Raw genomic sequence first — 25,951 nt, 5'->3', positions numbered from 1 at the left:
CTATTTTTTACCCATTGGTTCCAGACAGGGTGCCAACGACCCTCTTGGGAAAGTGCCTTATTTTTCAGAAACCCCAGTTCTACTGCTATGGCTTTCACTAAAATTTCAGCCCATTAAGAAAGTTAGCCAGATGGCAATCTAATCTGGGACACTTGAAGAAAACAGAATTCCTCATTTCAACATGTCCTGAGACACTGTGTACGTCTAATAACGAAATCATTCTTTACACAGCAGGATTTCCAAATGTGGGGCTTCCAGAAATCATACTTTAAAAAAAGACCGGAAAAAAAAAAAAAAAAAGACCGGAAGAATTTCCATTTTGTTCCCTTAAATAATTACTTAATTCGAATCAATGGGCTAAAATCACGTCACCAACTAAAATAAACAAGAAGAGCAGAGACTAAAGCCTCCACAGACTAGAATAGTTTCCATTTCAGATCTCAGAAATTCAGATAAAGAACAGTTACAGTTAATCCTTTTCCCCTCATAAGGGAACAGATAAAATGAATAAAAACTCCAACCTTTGGTTTCCATTCAAGTTGGTACAATGCAATAGATAAAATTAATAAAATGTTTAGTCTCTGGTTTCTATGCAGAGTGTCAGTTAAATATCCATCTGCCTTCCATGCCTGAAAGACTAATGAAATATTTTATTACAGCATCCAGAAGAAGTATTAAATCCATGTCTGTTTCCATATAAAGCTCCCCTTTTAATACAGTTTTTTTTAGATGAAATTTCCTCACGTTACTCTTTAGTTCAAACTGTTCTGTTAAGATTTGGTACAACACAGGATGGCCATTTCTCCACTAAAGAGAAATAAAACAGACTATTTTCTGTGCCTGGAGAAAACTTAGTAACGACTTCTGCAGTAATAATACCTAAATAATGACTCATTATCTTTAAACATTATAATCTGTACATTGTCCCATCGTAAAGAAAGCTGTGTGGTTTTTTTCCACATACCTTGAAAGATCGGTCAAGAAACAAAAAACCGGCCATCGAGTTGCAAGGAAAACACTTTGTTTTCATAACAATTTAAACATTTCCCACTGGAAGAAGTCTGTTATTCCAGTGCAGAAAGTGATCAGAGCTGGAGATGACGGGGGTCTCTGTTAACTGTGGTCATGGGATACCGTTTTGTCAATAGATGCAGAACTCCCATGGAAAATGGAGAGCTTACCACGGCCTCTCCTCGTGTACAAAAGGAACTACCTAAAATCTGCACTGACTATAAGGTGACCGTTAGTTCTACCATGAGGTACTCCCGCATGTTACTTCACAACTCAGACTATCTGTGTGGTCTGCAGCATTTGCGAATAATTTTCTCTTGATTTTGTGTGGCTTAATCACCTTCATTGTGCCACTCATCCATCACCAGGGCCCTCCACACAGTTACCAGGTGGACCTGCTGCCCACCTCACAGAGCAGGTACTCAAAATCCTGAGGACCTGCTTGAGCCAGGGGAGGAACAAGGAAACTTCGTCCTCATCACACCCTGCCTACATGTTTCAGCACACTAATTTAATCATAACTGCAATCCCTTTTTATCCTTAAAAGGAAAACTGGAATTCAACTCTAAGCAGGCCTGGTCCTGTCAGATCCTTTCCCTAAAAACAAAGAGAGTGTGTGGTTAAAACATCAATCTAAAGCTAGACTTCCTGGGTTCAAACACTGCTTCTATCACTTACTAGCTGTGTGATCTTGTGGAAGTTAATCAGCCTCTCTGATGAGAATGAGCTACCTAATATTACCATTGTGAAGACTAAATGCTTAGAACCTGCTTAGTACACATCTAGTACCATAAATGTGATTCAATATTACCAGGTACAGCATGTTAGAATATTTAGGACTGGGACCCAAGACACCCAAATCTAGGCTTACTTAGCAGGGGGAACCTTGGCTATAGCCTTTGTTTTTTCATTTGTAAAATGACAGTTCTGTATAGCCAGATGATTCCCAGAGTATTTTCCTGCTATAAAACGCTATCTTGCTTTAGGATTATATTAAGTTTCCCTCTTCCTTACAGCCTGTGTGTGATATAAATTGAAATTGCTTTTCTACTTTAAAGAGAGGAAAATTGAGACACAGGGAAGGCAAATGGCTTCTTTATTTTGCAAAAAAGTACATCGCTGACTCAGAATTAGGAAATTTCACTTTGCATTCTCACAGCTTAATAAATGACTGGCTTCTTGCCTCTGACATCTGAAGGATTCGACCCAGAGTCCATCCTTTCCAGTATTCTGTTTCTCAGAATAGCTACAGACAGCATTTGCACACCCAAAGTATTTCTTTAATAACCTGTCATCATGCTGTCATCCATTAATTTATCTAAATCTAGATCCTGGAAGGCTCAACCTCTTGGGGTAATGACATTCATATGTTTTCGGCACCAGGCCTCTATTTTTTCAAGGAACTTTGAAAATTGCATGGCAGCCGGGAACTTTCTCTGAAAGACCCGAGTGATAGCAATTTGAGGGGGAGATGCTAGATCTTCCAGGCCAGGGAGAAGATAAAATAGGGATAGGTGTCTGAAAAGGGAAAACAATCACCTCTTTTCCACTAGAGAACACATCATCTATTTTTTTATTTCAAGGCTCAATGTCTCTGTGGAAAGAATACAGAGAACACCATGAAACGGCAAATTAGGTTACCTGCCTGCGTCCAGAATGAGCTGCACATACAGAGCCCTTTCAGAGCTGAGAGTCCTGGGTCAGAGCTGGGAAAGTACTATTTTCTTTATCTTTATAAAGCCCTGACAGATGGACATGAGTGTGGGATATGAGGGCAAAAAAGTGAAGGGAAGGCAGCTAAGAAGAGAGTAACAAGGACAGGTGAGAATGGGAAAGAAAATGAACGTTTAGTCAGGGGAGAGGGACTCGTAGTCCCCTAGAGACTATAACTTCCGAAGAACTGTCTGTATATCGGCTCAGGGAACGTGTTGCTACCCAAGTGCTTTCCATATAATTCAGATAAAGGAACTGTGAGATTTAGATGATATTCACATATCTTTGGATACTTGGCAACTTTATGGATGCCCTTGTAAACTCACTTTTATACGTGTGTGTGTGTGTGTGTGTGTGTGTATATACATACATATATATATATCCTCTTGTAATATTTTCCCACCTTTGAAAGATCAGCGGTGACTCTAAGTCAGGGTAAAGGAGCTTCTAAGTATTACCAATATAGATGTAGCCAGCTTCAGTGGAAAACTATGAATGACAAATTTTTAACCATCACTACTGAGATGACTTTTCTGAGCAGAACTGCAAACATCACCATCTTTCCCGAGTTATTAAAGTATAATCTTACAAAATATTCCCTTTTGTAGCATCTCTTTTATAGACTTTCAATATATATCAAGCAAAATGCATAGAATGGTTTTTGTGACATCTGAAAGTGACAAATTCAGAATTATATTTTTTATTACTATGTCAAAATAAAGAAGTGACATTTAGAACTATTTCACCTGAATGTGTTCCTATTCTCTCTAAACAGAATGAGATTTTCAATATTTTTGAGTTCAGTCTAAAAAAAAATTCATTTTGGGCCCAAGGAAATGAGTCTTTCAAATACTACATAATGAATCTCTTCAAAGGGAGTAGATATCAGGTAACATTTATTTTATTGTTTGTATTTTCCCACATTTTCCAAAATTTTATAATAAATATGTGTAGCTTTTGTATCAGAAAAAAAATTTAATGGAACAACAAATAAAATTATACTAAGGCCCGAGCTCCACCAGGACAAAATGAGGGTTGATGAATATCTAGGAACTTGGTGTGTATAGAAGGGAAATAAAAAACCCCACAAAACTTTCCTACCATCTTCTTGCAAGAATTATATTTCAAGCATTCTAGCCTGAATTACATTGCTAGTAGCGTTTGTGTAAATCTCACTCAAGTATGAAAAACTGTAGTAAGATCTGAAAGACAGAATAATCACTCTTTCTGGGGTCTGACACGATCACACTGATCTAGAAAGGAGATGAACTCAGCATCCAGGAGGTAATGTGAGGAATTGATGTCTACAATCATCTTCTCAGGTGGACAACAGGAGAGAAGAACCTGCTGGAAAACAGTCTGACTGACTTTCTCCAGAAGGACGAGGTTTCCTTTTGCCCCAGATTTAATAGGTAGAACCATCCAAAATGCATAGGAGGATGTAACAATTATATAAAAAATAAAATGTTCTACATTAATGTATAATTTTTATAAAACTGAATAATAATACTGCTTGACTGGAGATAGATGATGTCCAGGAAAAAAGTTCACTCCTTAAAAAAAAATCCATTAAAGCAAAACACTCTGCTGTCCTTGTATTTCTGGGTTGAGCTGATGTTCATATATCTACACTCACCACTTTGAATATACATTTGTGGATTTCAGGGGAGGCATTTTTGTCATATTAATGAAAGTTTGGCATTTTATATTAGTCTTTTGACTTTCGATCTAAAGGGATACACAAATGTTTGGACCAATAAACAGTGCATGCAGAACTACTGCTACTTCTGTGGTGGGTGACAGGATACAGCTAACTACACAAGGGGAGGAAGAATTAGGAAGGGGGATGGTCACAGCAAATCCCGCCTTTTGACGAAAGGGGAGAAGTCTTGTGTTCTAAAGCTGATCCACAACACAGAGCAGCACCGTAACTGTGACCCTTTGATCCAGATATATCCTCATCCCCAAAGCGAATTTATCACAGCTCCATGCTGACAGAGGAAAATCATCAGCTATTTCTGAAGGTTGCTCCCAAGCTCTCCTGGTTTTAAATCCACTGGGTAACACCGATTCGGGAGCAAAGGGCGGGCACCAGGCAGCGGCCGGCTGGCCGGGCGGAGCGCAGAGCTTACCTTGAACTCCTTCTCGATGTTGGCCAACTTGGCCAGCTCATTGCTGAGCTCCAGGGCGGTGAGCACCGGGTCCTCGCTGGACAGGGACAGGTAGGCCGGGCTGGCCAGCCCCTTGTAGGCGTTGATCCTGGAGCGTGAGTGGCTGAAGGAGTCGTGCCTCTGCTTCTCCGTGCAGTCCCCGCACTTGCAGAAGTAGTCGTGCGGCCGCTCGATCCTGGCGCCCTTCATGAGCAGCATGTGGACCACCTCGTACTTCTGGCAGTGCGCCGCCAGGATGATGGGGGTGATGTCGGGCGAGAAGCGCGTGCCGTCCTCGTCGTAGGCGTAGAAGTCGTCGTCCTGCAGCTCCTGCTCGGAGGGGCTCAGCGTCAGGCGCTTGCTGGCCGCGAAGCCGGGGTGGCTGAGGATGGCCTCCACGATGCGCACGTAGCCCTTGCTGATGGCCAGCAGCAGCGCGTCGCCGATGCGCGCCAGGTTCTCCTTCTTGAGCAGCAGCTCGGTCACCTCCAGGTGCTCGTTGCCCACGGCCAGCTGCAGCGCGTTCTGCCCCATGTAGTCCACGCAGTTGACGTTGAGCGTCTTGGACTCGTCCAGCATCTTGCGCACCACGGGGATGTTGCCGTACTCGGCGGCGTCCAGGAAGCGCTCCTCCTCCGCCGTGAGGCTGGTGCTGCGGTCGTTGAACATGAAGGCCGGGCCGCGGACGGCCTGGCGCCGGCCCTTCTCCCGCATCACCGTCTTGCGCCTCAGGGATGGGCTTCCCTCCATGGATCTAACCAGCAGCAACGAAAAAACAGCTAGACTATTAGGGCAAGGTGCTTCCTCCCACACATCGGGCCCTCCGGGAGTGCACAGCGCTCGGCGCACACCTGCGGCCCGAGGGCCATGGGTCAGTCGCTAGCAGCACCCCTGACGTGCACACCTGTCAGGCCTGGGCTGCCTGAACCCGGGGAGCGGCCGCTCGCCCTCCGCACAAGGGCTCCCGTTCCACGGAAAACGGCTTTCAGAAGAAACCGTAACAAACCATTTCCTGACACCTGCAGCTCCCTGTGACCCCGGGAAAGATGGAATGTCTCATATTTTGTGGAAATAACCGTACTACTGCTCTTAAAAAGTCTTGAAAATAGAGGCTAGCAGGTACTGGGCAACAAAGCACTAGGCTTGAAGGCTAAAGAAAGTACATTTTTAAAGAATTTGGCCAGAACAATCCTCACAAGTCATCGCACATTTTTAACTAAAATATTGACCAAAAAAAAAAAAAGCCCAGTATTTAGGCCAAGTATTATCTTTTAGGATCTTAGGTTTACTTTTATTTCTTAAGGGTATCTCCCCTCCCCACCAAAAGAATAAATAAGATTTTTTCCAATGACACACAAGATTTAACAATTATAAAATTAGAGCATCAATCTAGATATATTTTATTGAAAATAACTGTGCCTTTGTAATAAGAATTGTTTAATTACCAGTATTATATAGTTGCCTCTTTGAACTAAAAGGATATGGTATGATTTATGGTTTAAAAATCACTAGTATCACTTTGTGAATAAAGCAAGTGGCACAAATTGCAAATCCAGGACAATATGTACCAAAGTCCTAACACCAGCCTCAGTCGTTGAGATTTGGCTGCATTATAAAATCATGTCATTAACTGATGAGCTCACATGTCAGTTTCTGTGATGCTGGGTAAATAATTTTATTTCCCTGGGCTTCCTTATCCCAGGTGTAAAAGGGAAATTTATAAAGTACTCCAGATTTTCCCATGAGCTCATGAATAAAAAGCTTTTTAGAAGTTCTGAGTCTCTGAAAAACAATGTTAAATAATATAGTTTTTAACATTGTGATTATTTTTAATATTTCAATGACTATTATTATAAGTATAAGCCTGAAACTTTACCTTTACCCAGTTCTAACATTCTTGCTGATTGAAATGCTTAATATAACTTTCTTTAAAGAAATCTGTGATTTTTGTTTTTTGTATGATTTGTACCAGCAAAGGGACCAGTAAAGCTCTTTTCACATGACTTTTGAAGCAAATAAGAGCAACAAGTTAAAAGCGAATGGCTAGGAAAAAACACTTTCCTTCCATAATACGTCTTCCAGAAATACCTTCTACCATTGACAAAACAGCATTCATAGACTCAGGGGCTGAAAACCAGAGGACACTGGCCTCCCTGGGGGTCTGGAGGTGAACATTCAGGTGGGTATTAGGGAGAGCTCCAGAAGAACAGAGGTGGTGACCAGCCCCCACTCAGTTCTCAGCTCTGTGGGCCTCAAACCCAGAGAAGAGCACAAAAGCCACAGACAGAGGACAAGGACACGTGGCCCGGCAAACCTGGCTGGACAGAGGTCCCCAGAGAGGCTTGTTGTCCAGGTCAGAGAGCGCTGCGACTAGCACCCCATTCTCCCTGCTCAACTAGTGTCGGGTGATCAACTTTAAAAACGACATAAACATAGTATTGATATAACACATTTACATACACATACATACACGTGTATGCACACACACATACACGTATTTGTAGCAATTGCTACAAAGCAACACAGCAGCTTTTCATACCTGGGCTCTGGGGAGTGGAAATTAGGATCCACAGGGAAGGACAGTTTTCCTTTTCACTTACACCCTTCTCTGCACATTTTGAATAGTTTTAACCATAGTCTGAATATTTTCATTAAAAAATAAAATTCATGTTTAAAATTTTTGTTTAATTCCTTAGTCGACAAAATCTAAAAAATGCAAGTACTTGTTGGCAACCGTTCCTGTACCATCTTTCTGAAGCTAAATAACTGCCCTACACTTGACTATTATTAGTAGGGTATGGATGTGTGGTGTGTCGGGTCGGGTGTGGAGTGGGGAATGTGGAGTGTGTGGTATGTGGGAGACAGGGAGGTGCAAGGGTAAGTGGGGGTGTTGTGTGTGCGTCTGTGTGTTGGTATGATGATTTTTAGCCAACAAGAACTGAAAATAGTCTTCACTGAACTGCACAGAAGAGAACTTTGTTTCGAGACCAAACTATGACAAGGGTTTTAAACAAATCTTGTAAATATTGTCATTTTAATAAGTATATTTTATTAATATTAATAGTATTGACTTTTATTGGTTAATATCTTTACTATTAAGCTACAAACTGGTACTCTTCAAATGGCTAGAATTTTCATATCATATAAAAGATGAATTTTGTGCTTCTATTGATAATATGTTGACATTATCTAAGACTACAGAATATATACAGAGTATATATGTCTGAAGAATTCCAATCTTAGATGGGTTATCTTTGGGGAAATAAACTCATTATTTATTAGTGTCACATCTTAATGGAAAGGACTTTTATCTAATGACTGCTACCTACAAAGAAAATCACTTATAAAAACCCCATCTTTTCTCCCCAAAGAGAATGCCTTAAAAATACTAGAAAACGATTCTTTCATGAATCTTTTTCCTTGCATTTCTTAGTATTTTTAAGTTTTATCTTAGTATTTCTTCTCTTTTTTGGAACTTACACCTCCATATTGTATTTGAGCTGAAATGTGGGATTTTAGTACTAGACAACACAAGTTACATGAGTCATTTTGGTTTTGTCTTTAAAAGACTCTAATACTGAGTTAAGTGTGAAGTCAGATTTCTCAATTAGAACAAATTATGCTGCAATTTCAAATTAAAAGAACTGACTTAATGGTACTTATCTTCATGGTAAATCCACATAGGAAGTTTGTTTTTGTTTTTTTTTTTTTGTTTTTTTTTTAACTTTCCTTACAGTATTAAGATAAACTTCACTAATCTGGGCTGATAGCATGGCATGAGTCACATTCAATTCATCTACAATGTATAAACATGGCCCTGGTCTCCGCGGGGCTTGGCGATGCAGGTCCTGTAGCTTTATGAAACAAACTTTGGGTTCTTAGTACTTGTCTAAACATGAAAGCAGATAAAAAATTTTTCCTAAGAAATATTTTGGTGAACCCAAAGGCAACTCTTTGCTCCATTCTATTCAGAAGCAAAAATACAAGTAACACTCCTCAGTTTTTATAATGTTGCCATCAACTTATCTGACCTCAACCAGTGTTTCCGTGTGACCTGAGGACCACCTGTATCAAGATCACTTGGACTGTGTTAAAATGCAGATCTCTGGGCCCCATTCTGCATAAACTACATCAGAATCCCTCAGCGGTGGGGCCCTGGAATCCGTATTGTAAATGAGCATCCTTGGCGATTCCTGTGTGCACTAGGGATTGGGAACCTCCAGAGTAACAAGGAGCTGTGCTGGATCAATGAGCCCAGGCTATGAGGCCTGCAAACACTTGTCACACTGGCCCAGAGAAAAGCTGAAATAACATGGTGAGCAGTCAGGCTAAGGGACATCAGTCTTATGTCCATTTCAGTTCTCTATGCTTTATTACCATTTAACATTTGATTGGCAGGAAGCTACTTACCTGAGTGACAGTCAGAAAGAAGCCCGCAGAAATGCCCTCATCAGTAACCAATTAGTGTCATGCCCTTGCTTTTATCAAGGATTGATCATTTTAAAAGGTCACCATGTCTTCTTCAAAACCGCATTTAAAGGGTCAAAGAGGTTGCCTGTCATTGTACCTTTTGTGAGGATTCAAGTGCTAAGTCTTCCTAGAATTGTGTAGCAAGAAGCCTCTCTAGATGAGTCTGCTTCCTTGAATCTACTAATGTAAACTATATAACTCTGGCCATTTTGTAAAGCCCAGGGTATCCAGAACAGTTTAGATCTAAAAATGCTCAATAACCATCACTACTGCATCTCAGCTCTCTGATGCAGTCTTTCCCCTCCTCCTAAAAGATTTCTCATGTAGATTTTAAATAAATTATCCTATACGCTGTGTCTTTTAAACCTATTTTATGGTTATCTAAATTCTTTTTTAAAACATAGAGTATCAATAAATACCCCCTTACATGCCACCACTGCACACATTCCTGGATGGTAAGGTAAGGTCACGCTTTATAATGTATCCTCACCCAGTGTCCCACAGGGAACAGACACTCAATAATATCTGTTCAGTTGAGTTCCCAAGTCTCCTCCAGGGCCCTGTCCTCTTACTTGACCTCAGGCCCCGCACGTATAACTCTCTGTCCCCTGGTCACTCTAAAATGCCCTTCTCCCTTAAACCAGCATCTGCTCCTAATATGTGCATCTCAGGCTGGTTATTCATGCTTAGCACTTTCAAGGTCACCTATGACTCACTGTTTTGAACCTGTCCTTCACTACGTTCTGATGCTTCTCCTTGGGAATGTTTCTTGTACTGGACCCCTCCTTCCAGTTCTCACTGCCAGCATCATCTTCCAGATCTTTAACAGATCACAGCTGGATCATTGCAACAGCTTTCTGGCAGAGATGGCGAGAGGGAAGGCAACTACACTTCACCGAGTGCCTGGCATATGTATATGCTCTTCATTCACACCATCATATTTAATTCTCCTAACAATGATATTAAGCAGGTATTGTGTTCTCTGTTTCATAAGTAAGAAAACTGAGCACAAAAGAAAGTGTCCACGGTAACATTCAGTAAAATACTGAACTGGGTCTGACTCTGGGCTCCACGCTGCTCCTGATTTTCCTCTTTGCACCCCACAGCCATCCCCAGCATCTTACTCATTTTCAACTTCGCTTTTACTGTCACACGTCTCTTAAAAGCAAGATAACAAAAAACTAGAATCCCCTGGCTGACTTTCAGGGACACTGACAGCCCGCCCCACTGCCTAACCAACCTTCTTTCCTCGCTGCCCAGATTCGTTCTTCACTGTCCTATAAACACATTATTCTGCTTAGTTCGGTACCACCAAGGGTATGCACATACTATCAAGGGTATTTTTTTTGAAAAATTAGTAAAGTGCTTTTCTCTTGTGCCTTTCCAAATACAAGCTCTTTGCCCTGGTTGACTCAGGGCATCTGCCTGGGGGGTCACTGGTGCAGTATAGAGTTGGGTGGGTGTGTTTAGGGGGAATTGGAGAAGACATATTTTAGAAGAGAAGTGCAAAGAGAACGATCAAGGCAATTTTCAGCTTTCTGCAAGACAAATGGGATTTTGCAAGCAGCATTTGGGACAAGGGAAATCGTCTCGAGGAAGGATTTGCTCAATTCCTTTTTCTCTCATTAATTTTGAAGAAACTTGACCACAGAGTGCTCTCATCATGCAGACAAGATAGCTCTGCCACTTTGGCAGCACAGCCACAGTGCTTACTGTCCTGGGAGGAAAAAGACATAGCAGAAGGGAAGTAAAAGTCAAAATGAGGCTCCAGCAGGGTAAGGAACCACTGAGGGCGGGAGGTTCTTGCCCGGTGTATCTATTTGGAGATCTGAGACAGCCCAGTCTGATGAAGCAGCAGAATGGTGAGGGCTTTCTCAAGCCACTCTCAGCTCCCACATGGTATGGACCCTGTGCTGAGACTAGGAACGCCCACGGGGCTGTAAGCTGGATGCAGGATGTATGCTCAGGCGCCCAGCTCTGCAGCCCGTGGGAGAGGAGCTGAAATCACTTACGCAGGGAGCACAGCTGGCTCCTAACAAAGGCCAGTCAGCCAAGGTCAAATCACTTCCGCTGACAGACAATGAACATCCCAGAGACCAGAAGAGTAAGAGGACCCCAGCCCTGTCCCCCTCCAGGGACACAAATACTCCCCTCCCCCAGTGCCCAGATGCTACAGAGAAAAGCAAAGGGTGGGGCAGCTTTCTGAGAGCCTGAGCAATTTTATCCAAGTGAGAGAGAATTTCTTTTAAAAGGAAATGCACTTTAGTGTATCAAACTAAGATCAGTGAAATCAGCCTCATAGCATCTCTCTGGAGCGCCCTCAACTAGGGGTGGATGCTTGGACTGTAAAGAGACTCCAACTCCTTGTGAAGACTTGGTGGGGGGGGAGGGTGTTGGCAATCAGCAAGCAAAGGTCTCTTAGACACAGGTTCAAGGCACAGGAGATACTAGTTGACCAAGTCCCTCAGGACTGCAGGGCAAGCTTTCCCTCCTGATTCACTCACATACCTGCTTAATTGCTTCCTTAACCTCACTGCTTAATTTATTGATTGCTTAGTTCACTTGTTGAATGACAAGAAGTGTCTGTTGAGCAAGCAAAACACAAAACAACATTTTAAAATCTCACTTAAACCACGGATTGGACATTGAGTTCATTTGCTTGTCTCCCAGCCTGCAGGCAGGAGGGTCAGGGGAACGACCTGTTCCAGGTGGATCACAGGAGCCATGTTGCTGCTCGTGCAAGTTGTCTGGTCCCCTCACCTGCTCCGCCTGCCTCGGGATGCTCCCTTTGTTTCTCTCCAGGGACATACTCTCATTTCTGCCCTTCGCTGGTTCAAGCCCTTCCTGTCTTCCACGGGCCAGCCTGCCTTACACCTCTTTGGGCAGAAGGTACGGTTTCGCAGGTATCACTAGCAGACCTGCGCAGTTCTGTTCATTCTGAAACGCTGCGTTCCTTTGACCCTTTCTGAAGCCCTTCCTGACCATTTCAGCCTGAGCTTTGTAATATTCCTGGTCTGCCAGTAACTCTGTACATTTAATGTAATTTTGATTACTATCTCCTGTGATACTCATGTCCCCTAAGTTCAACTGAGGATAAATGCTTTGTGCTTCCTTTTTTATGTTTTATACTTTTTATGTCACCTCCATGGTACATAATACAGTGCAGTAGAAGTTCGAAAATACTTGTTACTTGATAGCAACTCTACAAATGAAGAGACTTAGTGAGAATGGTTAAGTGATTTCCTTAAGGTCACTGAGAGGTAGAGAATTGGGAGACGAGAGCTCAGAGGTCCTCTGCCAGGCTCTCTCTACTTTCCTGTAGTGTTTCTAGGGAATGAGAAAAATGAACAACAGTTTGCAAATCAAAATAACATTATTAATACATGCTTAGCTTATGTGTTGGAACATTCTGGTTCTATAAAGAACAGCTTTTAAAATGGCTCTCTGGATTGAATTACAAGCTCTTTAGCACTCAGCAACAAATGAAGATTATTAAAGAAGTCATCTCGAATCCTTTGTTGAAACGAGGTGAAGAACTTTCCACTACTCCAGGCATCTAGCAAGCAAGCGTGCCAAGTAACAACACCACTGATGTGAGCCAAAGCAGCAAGAATCACACCCAAATTGTTACGACTCATCAGTTCACCACACTGAAGAAAGTGGATGGGCCGACGGGAAAGGATCGGTCTGTCATTCTGTGAAGGGCAAGAAAAGCAGGAGCCAGAGAAGACTGGTAGTGAGAAAAGCACAGTGGAGGGAAAAAGTGTTAGGCATTAGGGAGCAAGCACCGTGCAGGTTACAGGACTGGGGTGGTGATAATTGGAAGTGGTGATGAAGGTGGGAAGCAGCAGGCACTGACAAAGGACAAGAAAGTCAGAGAAGAAAAGTCAAAAGACAGACAAGCCTCACAGTCCCCATGGCAAACAGGCACCTGTCAGTCAATGTGGCTACCTCTGGGGACACCTGCCTTCTAAGCGGTGTGCCGTACATGTGAGTGCGCTTGGAAGGAGGAAAGAGCACCTGACAAATGGCTTTGACAATGTCATCGAAAACACATGTTTTGAACATCTCTTGATATATGTGTTTGTGGAGGGGGAGGAGTGGAGTGGGAGAGCCGCTGGACCTTAGGAGCCCCTAAGTGCACCAGTGTGCAAGGCTGGAGGAGGGCGCCCCACCAGTTCACCTGTCTAGTGGACAGGGCACAGGGCTACGTCAGCGCCACGGCCCAAAGCAGCGATTGCCGAGCCTGCACCACGATGCTACAAGCAGCCAAAGAATACACTGTTATGGGAGCAACCAAACCAGCAAGATAAGGCGCCCCAGTTAAGAAACAGGAAAGCACAGCTTTCATTTCTGAAGATTTGCATGCCACAAAAAAATGAAAGTGGAGATGCCAGTATTTACAGGTCTAGAGAGATAGTTGGGTCTGCACAGTCAATTCCCTGAGAGTTTCTGTTGGCCTGTTATGTTCAGAATTCTCCACGTATCATTTAAATAAACCTATTATACATATACTAATTTGGGCATCAGCCCTAATGACCAAGTCAGAGACAAGACGTAGATATTTCAGGGAGGGTCTGGGCTCCTATCCACATTCCCTTCCCTATCAGGCCCCTCAGCAGCTAAAACCACAAAAGCAAAAAAGCCATTTAACATGTGTTGATCCCTCTGAAAGGCCACCAGGAGCAGAGGTGAGGACCCCCAACCACTGCCGGCATGACTTCCTGGTTATACTTCTTACACACATGAGCCCAGAAAGCAGTCTAGCAAGTGCCTTCTGGAACTTAGGTGTTCCTGCTTCCAGAAATGGCATTTTGTGTGTAAATCCATTAAGCCTACTGTCGGATGCTTCGTCATCGTGTGGTTTCGTGCCTCTCTCCTCAATGATACTATAATACCCTTAAGAGCAGACTGCCTCTCTTGATCTCTGTGCATCTGGCTTTTAGTACATGGCCAATGAAAGTCTACGTGCTGGAGACATGGACTCACAGATGCACGTGTGCTTAATCTGTAAGACTGAAGACCAAGGGAACAGACAGTTCTCCTTCCAGATTAAAGAATACCCATGATCACGTGTGATAATGTGTGAAAGTAGTGGGGGAGGGGAATTGGAGTAACTTTTCTACACAAAAAGATGCCGTTGAGTACCTTCATGCAAATGAATAATCAGAAATTAAAGTAATATAAATAACCATTCTTTTTCCAAAGAAGATTTCTGCTTGATCACATTCAATTCTTAGTTACAGCACAAAAAGTAACTGATGGATTCTATAGCTCTTGATTTTGATCTTACATAAAGGTACGTTTCATCGGAATAATGTGGGGGCAAACAGAGGATAAATCTTAGAATTAATAAGATCTAATAATAATTAGGCTAATTAAAAAAAATAAACTCATTTTCACAATACTTTCTAAAACTAATTTTTGTTATTTCAGGAAGATGAGTGACAATGAAATTAGAAGTCAAATATAAAATCTGTTTATAATCGAGTAAGAATTGGAACAAAATGAACAGAGTAATAAAATCAAAAACTTCTTCTGACCCCAAAGAAGTTCATATTTGGCAATTTAAATGTATTAATCATTATCAATTATATACCTAATAACCTCTAATGTTATTAGAAGCAAAGGGATCTGGTTTTCTATCATTATCTTCCATATCCGAGGTCAAAAGTCTGAGGTTTGAAGATGCTCGCCCTCATGTCATCACCCTGCGACCTACTTTCCAACAGAGAATCCACATGCCAGTCCTATTTGACAAAATATATTTAGAAACGCAAAAGTGGTGTAGAATATTATCATTGTCATGCTCTTTCTTTAACAAGTCACACATGTGTGGACTTCTAAATCTCATTGCTTAAAAAAGTCTAGGACCAAACCCGTATTGTCACCTATTATTTGACTAGTGCAAAGAAAAAAGTTATTTTTTTTTAATAGAGGAATTTTTCTTGACTAGATAACTGTAGACAACTATCCCTGACCTAGAAGCTAAATTAAAGAGAAAATGCTATGAAATCCTAAGTGTTGTCATAAAGTCACTGCTGAGCCCCTTATGCACAAGTGTGAGGTTGGCCACCCCACAGTTCCCAACTCCAGACCCTGTACCCGGGGCTGGACTCCTATGAGTCCACGCTGCCCAGGCCACTAATCTGTCTTCCCTGCTGGGCCGACACTGTGTCGTGCTGCGGGCGTGCTCAGAAGGAAGACTGCCTCTCAAGGAGACTGCTGAGCGGCCAGTCCCTGTGCCTTGAGCCTGCTCCTGAAGGGGGTGATGATGTTAGTGTGGCACGTACGTGATTGGAGGTAGGAGACTTCAGACGACCCTTACATCACACTGTGTAGGTTACGATCTACTCCATTTGCCTAATAAAATCAGTCATGTTAAGAATAGTCTCCCTTTTGCAATTTCGGTTCCATTCATAATCCCGTCTTCAGTGGGGCTATATGAACACCTAAAATATAATCACAGGGATGTTCAGTTTCAAGATGATGGAATAAAAGCCTTTCTTACCCCATCTCCTCTCCAAACGTCTCCCTAAACAACAAGGAGAACAAAGAACAGCAAAAATTTCATCTTCTGTGAAACCGGAAGACATTTGAGCCCCCACTCCACAATACATGAAGACGGAAAAGAGATGAGGAAGAATGGTGAATAATTCAGTGGAGAGAAGAAAGGTCCAACCAGAGTGCCTGTAACACGACAAGATAACCCGCCTTGTTCAATACCAGAAAGGGCCCAGAAATTGAAGGCAAAAGAAATCCCAGAAAGTTGAGGTGAAGCAGGAGCCAAAAATGGGGGAATTGGCTGAAAATATGTATAAGGAGTAGGTAGACATTTTTCTGCCAGATCTCTAACCCCTAACTGATATGATCAAGTGACAAACCTCACCCCTATAAAGAAGGTAGGATATAAAATATTTGGAGAAATAGGAACCGAGATGCTCTAGATGTGGGAGTACCAGCCCAGAGGATGGCAGGGACCAAGAACAGAGGGATCCCTACTCAGTTACAGAATACAGCAGCCAGGTTCATTATCTCCCAAATCTCTCCTCCCTGAGAAATATAAAAAAAAACCAAAAAAAAAAACAAACCACTGCATCACTGAAATAAGAGAGAATGCTGTAACAAGGAATACTCATAAGACAAGAAAGGGCTCTTAGAGATTAAAAATATAATAGCTAACATGGAAAAAAAATCAGTAAAAGTACTGGGATATAAATTCAAAGAAATATCACAGAAAGAAGAACAGAAAAGACAAGCACCGGAAAATAGGAAAAAAGAGATACAAAAACTAGATCAGTCCAGAAGTCCAGCATCTAAATAGCAGGCATTCCAGAAAGAGAAGAATGAACATAGTGGGTAAGAAATAAAAAATAATAATAATACACGAAAACTTCTGAGAGAACCACAGGGCATAATCTCTAGATATTGAAAGGGATCACCAAGTGTCCAGCTCATATAATGAAAAAAGACCCATACCACAGCATATCATCTTGACATATCAGAAGAGCACTAATGAAGAGACGATTGTTTTTTCCCCCCTAAAACTTCCTGAGGGAAAAAAATAATTGAAAACCACATACAAAGGAAGTCAGAGGATTTCAGAAGGGATGTCTTTAGGAGAACACACAGAGCGTGCAGAAGATTTAGATAAAGAAACAAGAACAGATGAGACAAATATTTACTCCAAGAAAAACAGTAATTATAAAAGCAGTGTAAATCATATACTACTTGACTGAGCAGTGCACAGTACTTACAGTCATAATAATGAAGACTTTAAGATGTTAACCAGAAATCATGACAAATCATGTGGTGGAGGATAGGGGAGAATAAAAGGGACGAGTGAGGGAAAACTCCCACCTGGGACTACTGATGCCAGCTAAAGTATAGCAATAAGATAGTAGTAGTTGAAGGAGTCGAAAGTGAAGTAAAGGGAGTGGGCAGGAAGAAAGAGGAAGGGAACCAAGGAACCACTGGGGACTTGCTGTTTTTCTTATAAGCCTTTTCAGCACTATCTAACTTTTAAAATGATATTCATGTGTTACGTTGATAGTATATACAATAATTTAAAACAACCAACAAAAATGACAACTCTATATTGTATACTGTGAAATTATACTTTAGGGGATAAACTAAAATAATAATTAAAAGTTTTAGATTACTAAAGGTCTCAAGTCTAATGCCATGCTGCACTACTATTGAAAATTAAACCATAACTGTGGAGAAACCTGCCTCTTCCTTAATAACACTAGTTGACTTTAGTCCTCAAAGTCCAAACACCTGGAATTTCCAGTCAAGATGGCGGAGAAGGTAAATGCTGTGCTTACCTTCTCTCACGAACACATAAATTACAACTAAACTACAAAACAACCATCATTGAGAATCGCCCGAAGTCTCGCTGGACCGAAGCCCTATAACTACGGACACACAGAAGAAGCCACCTCAAGAAGGGTAGAAGGGGCAGAGATGCAGAACGGGTTGATCCCATACCCACATGTGACCATTGGAGGTCCCCCCCTGAGGAGCAAAGCATCCCAGCCCCTCTCCAGCCCAGGTTCCAGTGCCGTGGAGAGAGGACCCCATAACTTATGGCTGTGAAAACCAGTGGTGTTTGTGGCCGAGTGAGACAGAGGGTAGCTGCAGTCCCAGATGCTCCTCCTAAATGGCCCCTGCATGGACTTACCTGATGACGGACTCCCTCACTCTGAGCTCCAGTGCTGGGGCAGCAGCACGCAAAGCACCACGGACATACGGGGAGGAACTGAGTTGTCTGGCTGCAGGGTGAGGGCTGCAGGGGAAGCTTTCTCTCTGATGGACGAGCTGGTGGAGACTATTATTTCTTTGTGGAGTGCTCCCTCTTTCCAGTACGCAGATGCAGGCGACTGACATATCTGGGTCTCCATCAACCTGGCTAATGCCGTTCTTTCATCCTGTTGATTCTGAGACCCTGCCCTGCCCAACTTTCAGGCACACCCAAGTCACTTCCAGTGGCTTTTTTGTACAAACTGCCTGCGTTGGCTTATGTTGCAGACTGTCCTAAAATGTCTCAAAGGTTCACAAAACCCAAACAAGCAGCATCTGGCTTCAGCATGTCCCGTACCTCTGGCTGAGCAGCCCCAAACCTGGCACCAGTGACAGCCGGCCTTGGTTCTCACACTGGCCTATCAAGGCACCTCCAAGAAAAAGCACAGGCAGCAGCTATCTGTGGATTGCTTTGTGGCTCATTCCAGGTGGCCCTGGGCAGGACACAGGCTGTGGCTCAACTTAGCCTGCAGTGGGTTCCGTCTCAGGTGCCCCTGGGTCTGGCACACCCAGTAGGCCAGCAGGTGACCCAAGTCGCCTCCAAGAAAGGACAGGCATGAGAGCCTAGGCTAAAGCAAATCCTGCTCCATAGCGTCAGCCTCTGCACCACACTTCTTCCACTGTAGTCATGGCCAGTCTTCACAACCAGTGATTCCAAGGGTCAATCCCTCCTCCCATTAACATGCAAACAGCAACCAAGGCTCAACTATAATAGGAGAACACACACAACCCACTCAAGGGACACACCTGGAGCACGTGGGCCCTACAGGACACCTACTACCTAAGGCCACTCTACTAATACTGGAAGACATAGCAGCCCTACCTAATACAGAGAAACAAACACAGGGAGGCAGCCAAAATGAAGAGACAAAGAAACATGTCCCAAAGAAAAGAACAGAACAAAACTCCAGAAAAAGAACTAAATAAAATAGAGACGAGCAAGAATTCTACTAGACACAGAATTCAAAACCCTGGTTGTAAGGATGCTCATTGATCTCAGGGAGAAGTTCATTCAGCAAAGAAATTGGAAACATAAAAATGGAGATAGAAAATATGAAAAGCAACCCATCAGAAACGAAGAATACAATAACTGAAACTAAGAATATATTACAGGAATCAACAGATTAGATGAAGCAGAGGATCAAATCAATGATTTAGAAGGTAGCAGAAAACACTCAGTCAGAACAGTAAAAAGAAAAAAGAGCCCCCCCTCAAAAAAAATGAGTATAGTTTAAGGGGCCTCTGGGATAACATCAAGTGTACCAACATTCACATCATAGGGATACCAGTAGGAGAAAAGAGAGAGCAGGGAATTGAAAACCTACTGGAAAACTTTCCAAACCTGGCAAAGGAAATGGATATTCAAGACCAGGAAGCACAGAGTCCCAAACAAGAGGAACCCAGACAGGCCCACAACAACACACATCATTCAGGTACACCTGAAACTCATATAATATTGTATGTTAGCTATATTTTAATACAAATCTTTTTTAAAAAGTTCAAACCTCTGTTCCTGGACATTTAGCAGTCACTTGGAGAACGTCTGATTTGCCATCTGATGGTGGGAGGAGGAGGCAACTTCCAGTCTGATGCTCAAGCCAGCACACACACCACCGTTCTCAACCTCCCAGGAGAACTAAGCCTAGATCAGGACATTGACACGGGGCCTGCGCTACAGACACTGACATCCTACTGGATAATCCGGGTGACAAGGCACTGTGTACTCACCTGCAGCTCCCCTATCATATAGAGCTGAGCTTACTATTTTTTTTAAATCTTTTAATCACTCTGTGGCTTTATTTTTTAATGACTTTTTTAAAAAAAGATATACATAGGGAAATTAATATAGTCAAGGTCATTAACCTTCTACCTCCTCACATAACTACTTTTTTGTGTGTGAGAGCACATGGAATCTACTGCCTTGGCAAATAGCCAAGATCCAAGATACGGAAACAACCTAAGTGTCCATCAATAGATGAGTGGGCAAAGAAACTGTGACGAAGATATACAATGGAGATCTTGCCATCTGTGAGGACATGGATGAGCCTGGAGGACATTATGCCAAGTGAAATAAACCAGACACAGAAAGGAAAATACTGCATGATCTCTCTTATGTGTGGGATCTAAAAACATCAAGTACATGGAATCAGAGAATAGAAGGGTGGTTACCACGGGCTAGGGGAGGAGATTGGGGGGATGTTGGTCAAAGGGAACACAGTTGCAGTTATGAATAAATAAATGATGAATAAATCCAGAGCTCTCGTGTACAGCATTGTGACTAGTTAATACTAGTCACTACGGTGAATACAGAAACTCTGTTGTTGATTTGCCAAGTAACCTTCAGAAAATGACTGTACTTCTCTGTGTACCAGTCCTCATTTGTAAATGATGACAATAAAACCTACTTCAAAGAGGTGCGATTCAAGTTAATTAGTATAAACGACAGCATGAAACGCTATGTAAACACAAATTACAGCACCCTCTCTGAAGAAAAACTAGAAGAATCCTCTTTTCTAGAAGTCTTTCTCTGTTAACGATAACTCTGCTGAGAAAGCTAATGGTTTTGTGCACGTATGCTAATAAAACAAGGATTGATTCTTACTAAAAGCAGACTCCTAAGTTTCTCTCTTGATTTATTGAGTATTTGACAACCGTGGGTCAATTCTTCCCTTTTCTTGAAACTCTTTTCTCTATGTAGCCTGGCCTTAGTACCACCTGTGCCTTCAACATTTTCTGTCTTTTCCTTGCTAGCCTCTCTCTCTCTCTCTCTCTCTCTCTCTCTCTCTCTCTCTCGCCCCCGCAACAAAATGTTTTCCCTCAGAAGAGGGAACCTAGACTTCCTTTGTTTTGCTCTCATGCTCCTTGGGGTAATATCATGTACTCATACAACCCCGTAACAGTTCCCATCAGATAGTAGACTGAATATCGCCAAGCTTTAAACTTGCAATTCCATCTTTCTGTTTGACACCTCTTCCTGAATTAGTTGAAAAACCAGATCCTCCTTTTTCTTTTGTTTTCTACAATACATTAATGATGGTAGTTATCTACGTTTAAATCCCTCTTTAAATCCCTCATGGCCAGGTAGTTGCAAATTCCCAAAGATTCTGTGTATTCTCTCTTCTAATTTCTCCCCTTTCCATCCCACCAGTGCTACACTATTACAGATCCTAAGCTCAGCCTGGATTGTTACAATAGCTCCCTAATTTATTAATTTACATTCTGCCAATTGCCCCGTCAATCCATCCTGCTCTCAGAGAGGCTTTGATCCAATTGCTGCTGCTCTGAAACAATCTATGGCTCCCTCCTGCCTCCTCTGAGAATACAAGATCCTTCACATGAATAGCCCAGACCAACACATCCAGCCACATCTCACTGCTCTCCTATACACTGTGTTCTAACCAAAGTCCACTAATATTCTCTAGATGTGCCTGGCATTTTGGGGGTGGGGGAAGGGCTTGAATTCATTACCCACTCTGTGTCTGCCTCCTAGCCTACCTATGTTTTAAGGCCCACAAACGTTTCCTCGATTTTTCCACAACCTTATGTTGTTTCACTCTCCTTTGCACTTGACCCTTCATAGCTCTATTCTTGTGTATGTGTTTTTTATGGTGCTTATTTTCCTCTAACTTATAGCATAATTGTTCAAGTCCAGTTTTATTTCTACCTCTCCCTCATGAGATTTTAATTCCTTGAGTGCAGACAAGTTGTCATACCCATCTTTGTGGCTTGTTGTACCTAGCCTGCACTTTGCATATGTCAATGTTTAAGAAATGTCTTTGGATTGAAATTCAGGAGAATGCTTTCAAATGCCTTTTTGGAGTTCATCAGATATATTTAACAAGTAAAAGACTTCAAGAATGAGTTAACCTTACCAGCGACTTACTATTAATACTTGGTCCTAGGTTTGCAAATAATTGGGGTAGAGGAAGTCTTGGCTTGAATCACTGGTTGAATTGAGAGTTCTATCAAAGGAGTTTTTACAAAAGTCTTGTTAGCGATTTAACAGATGTCATCCTTCTTCCTAAATCAGTCTGTTTAAAACTCCCAAATGGAATACTGGAGCATGGAGCAGTGAAATGAACAACAGGATGACACTGAGGAATATTCTTGGAAGAAGTGGGTTCTACTCTCAGCATCCCTTCTGCTCTGCCTACTGACGGACAACCCTGGGGTCATCCTTCAATTCCCACTAGGGCTGTTTGTTCACCTGAGCTATTAAACGGTGGCTACTTCTACTCAAGGAATGAAGAGCGAATCTCTGCTACAGATAAGCAAGCTAGAATCTGACGTTACCACGCGACAAGCCTCAAATAAACACGGAGAGCTTGCTGCTGCTCCTGCTGCCGGACCTCCAGAAGACACGTTAATTAATGTCTATCTCCTTAAAATGACTGGGTCTTCTCAACGGCTTTATGAAACAAGTACACATTTACTTGTAGAATTATGTAAGCTCAGAACATAGATAGGAAGATGTTCCATTAACAGTTACACTTTAAGTCCACAATAGAATTTGCCCTGACAGCTTTGTGCAATTGACCTCAAACTTCAAAACGCAGAGTAATGTCTGCTCCGGCCCACTTTCTCAGATAAGAGTGCTCTAGTGTCCAATTTAATGTAGAGTTAAGTAAAAGAAAAAAAAAAAGAATCAAGAAATTGAACAGGGTTCTAAAAGCCAAATGGACAAAAGGGAAAATGGACCATGACTTAAAACCTCAGTGAGGCGGGGATGTAAGCTGGTGGTGCTTTAATCCCTAAGGATTTCATTACTTCCCTCCATTTCCTGGGGCATTTCCACTCCAGGCTCATCTTCAGCAATAACTGAACCACACCCGGATGCGTCGCTCCTTTTAAATCAGAACCCTTTCCTAGGCGATCTACTTGCAGCCCTATTTGTTTTCTACAGGCAAGTTGGTGGGGTCCGGGTCGCCCCAGCGACCTCGGCTGGAGCTGCAGGCAGCTCGCGGCAGCAGGGGGCGCTGCAGAACCAGCTCCCGGGCGCAGGCGGATAGCGCCGCCCGCCTCGTCTGACCCCAGCTTCTCTACCTAGATCCGAGCGTTCTTCCTAAAAAAGACAGTAAACCCGCGACACGCCCAAGGTACGTGACCAGAGAAATAGAGAGCCTGCGCCCTATAAAGCGAATCACCCTCTTTTTCATCCTCTCTGAGTCTGGCAGATCTGGCAATGAAGCAAAGTTGCTCTTTCTCACACATTAGAGCGCCGACCTCTACCTTCCTTTAAAAAAGGAAAGAGCTGCTGACCCTGAGCCGCCTGGGGACTACAGCCCAAGTCATCAGAGCGGTTCCCGCGCCGCTCTCTCCCGGGGGACCTACTGGGGCTTCGGCTCCAGGTTTCTCGCAACTGTGAATGGGCCGTCGGGAAACCAAGCGACCGGGTACATCTTCCACCCATACTCCGTATAGCACACAGTCCCTTCCCTTTGCCCCCGACGGCCCGGAGCGTCCGAGGGGACCCACGTTCCCGGGGTGGCTCGACGCGGGGACGAGTCGGGGTGCGCGCGCGCCTGGGTCTATGCGCCCCTTCCCCTTCCTTGGCATCCCCGGGTGAACGTGGGAACCCCGGGTCTATTCTCCGAGGGGTTCCCAGCCCACGGGGTAGTCGCACGCGCATCCCCGACCGTAGGATAGGAAGTGTCCGTTGGCTGGAAAGCGCGCCTGGCGTCCGTTTGCGGGGCAATTCCGCGCGCTTCAGCCAGGACACGGCCCCCGCCACGCAGTCCGCGCCCCCCAAGTCCCTCTAGAGAGCAGGACCCAGGGAAGGACCCCGGCCAAGGTCGGGCCCGAAGCCTCCCCGAATCGGACTGCCGGCCGTGCCGGTTGGGGTCTGGGGTCCAGGGCACGTCGCGGGGCGGCGGGGGCGCCTTTGCCCCGGGCCGCCGCGGCCAGTACTCACATGTCGGGCCCGGGCGAGAAGGGCGGCGGGCTGTAGCGGTGCGGTTCCCCCGGCGAAGGCGCGGAGCGCGGCTCTAGCCCCCCGTTGACGCCCCTCCAGCCCCGCGGGCGGCGCTGCGGCTCTGCGCCCAAGTCCTCGCCCTCCTCCTCCGCCTCGGGCGCGGGGAAGGTCACCCTGGCTTGCTCTTTGCACTTCCTGACCTTGGTGGACATCGCGCCGGCCTCCGCCTGCGCCGCGCCGTCTCCCAGCGGCGCCCCTTCTCCGCCTCCCGCGGCCCCGGCAGCCAGGCGCAGCCAGGGGCGGGAAGGCAGGAGGAGAGAGCGGCGCGGCCCGAGACCCAGCAGTTGGAGGCGGGAACCGAGGCCGCAGCGCCGCCGCCGCCCACCATCAAACCGTGGGAGCCGCGGCGGCGGCTGTGGTCGCGAGGAGGCAGCCCGGGGCGGAGCGGGGCGCGGGGACTGCGAAAGGCGCTCCCGCCCCGCCGCGGCCGCGCTGCCGCCTCCGAGCCCGGCGCCTGCTCCGACAGCATCACTTGGGAGGACAGTTGCGTTACTCCGGGTGAAGGAGCGGGAGGGAGGAGGGACGGGAGAGGGAGGGAGGGGTGAGATCTTTCTCACTCTGTGCGAGCGGGGGAGGAATCGGACAGACCCGCAGGTAGGGGGTCAGAGAGACTTCCCTTCCCATCCTGCCATCTCTCTTCCAGAGGCTCCACAGCCCGTTTCCATGTACAGACACAAGTTTCTTAAGGAGGGAAAAGGGAATCGGCTGGCTGGTTCATTTTCCCGCATTCGTAGTTACCCCATTCAACTCGAAAGCATCACTTTTCGTTGTTCCTCACTCTAAGCAGGACTTAGCTGAACCTACACAGGTTTAAGTACATTTCCCTGAGTGCTTTTGTACCCCAAGAATGGTAATATTTTAAACGTGCACGATGTTTCAGTTTTTTAAAAAATAATGAATCTCAAAAACATCTAACAGGATTTATATGCTTCCCAAGAAATATTTTTCCAGCAAAATTTAAGCTCTCCTTTTTAAAACTTAAAAAAAAAAAAGCATTTTAAAATTCAACAACAGTATTTCTTCTGGGAGAAAACACAATGGAATTTTAGTCAGAAAGAGCCTTAGGAATCAAGGAATTTATCCCACGTTTTAGAAATAAAACTGAGGCCTAGAGATATTGAGTAAACAATTTAAGGTAGGTAGCTAATGAGAAGACTCAGATTAGACCCAAGTGAATGTATTTTCCAAGGCTTTCTACTGCCTTAAAGAGGTAGCTTTTCAGCAAGTCCAACCTGGTGGAAAATACCAGGCAATGATGATAAAATAAGATACACATTTTTAACTGTATCCAATTTTACTGTATGTCTTTGAGGAGCAATTATTCCCAAATTTAAACAAAACACAAGTAAGGAAGTGTGGTTCTTTGGAATTTAATTCTTAGAAGGTAAATAAAATACTGTGTGTTTTAGTCAGATGATAAAAAGTCTGTATGTTTAAGGAAGCAATGCTGTTTATTTATGCCCCTGATGCAGAAAACAAGTCAGTATCGTCTAGTACTTTCCAGTCAGAAGCTCCTTTCCCATACCGGCATGGACAGAAGTAAACTGAGAAGCCTCACCCTGTGAGTCTGCGGCCCCCTTCAATCCCATCTCTGGAATATCCCACCTCTGGGCTGCTCTCCCCACCCCAATACCACTGGCTCAGTTCAGGCTGCCCTTGGCCTCCCTGCAGCCCTCCTCTCCCCGTGCTATTTCATTCTTCATGCTGCTACAGAGAACATGGTCCAGCAGGTCTGAGCGTGACTTTTCTCTGTCAAAATCTCTGGTGGCTTCCCACGGCTTTCGGGTTAAAACCCAATTCTGGCACTCCCAGTCTTCCATGGACTAACCTCATC

The 25,951-nt window shown here is 44.0% G+C and overlaps 1 protein-coding gene across 3 annotated transcripts in view; it reads right to left on the bottom strand.

Annotated features, from left to right (window-relative positions):
* The window catches only part of TRPC3 (transient receptor potential cation channel subfamily C member 3), a 60,191-nt gene extending 35,596 nt beyond the window's left edge, over positions 1-24,595 (bottom strand). For all 3 annotated transcript variants that reach the window (XM_019741417.2, XM_019741418.2, XM_019741419.2), the window contains exons 1-2: positions 24,058-24,595; positions 4,857-5,628 (exon numbers count right to left, since the gene is read on the bottom strand). In XM_019741417.2, coding sequence (XP_019596976.2) covers positions 4,857-5,628; positions 24,058-24,269 — 984 coding nt within the window. In that variant the 5' untranslated portion in view covers positions 24,270-24,595. The remainder of the gene's footprint in view (positions 1-4,856; positions 5,629-24,057) is intronic.
* Positions 24,596-25,951: the final 1,356 nt, after the last annotated feature.

This window comes from Rhinolophus sinicus, linkage group LG07 (genome assembly GCF_036562045.2).
Source record: "Rhinolophus sinicus isolate RSC01 linkage group LG07, ASM3656204v1, whole genome shotgun sequence".
In the NCBI taxonomy this organism is placed as follows: Eukaryota; Metazoa; Chordata; class Mammalia; order Chiroptera; family Rhinolophidae; genus Rhinolophus; species Rhinolophus sinicus.
The sequence above is the reverse complement of the archived record's forward strand: the minus strand, read 5'-3'. Positions and strand labels throughout refer to the sequence as shown.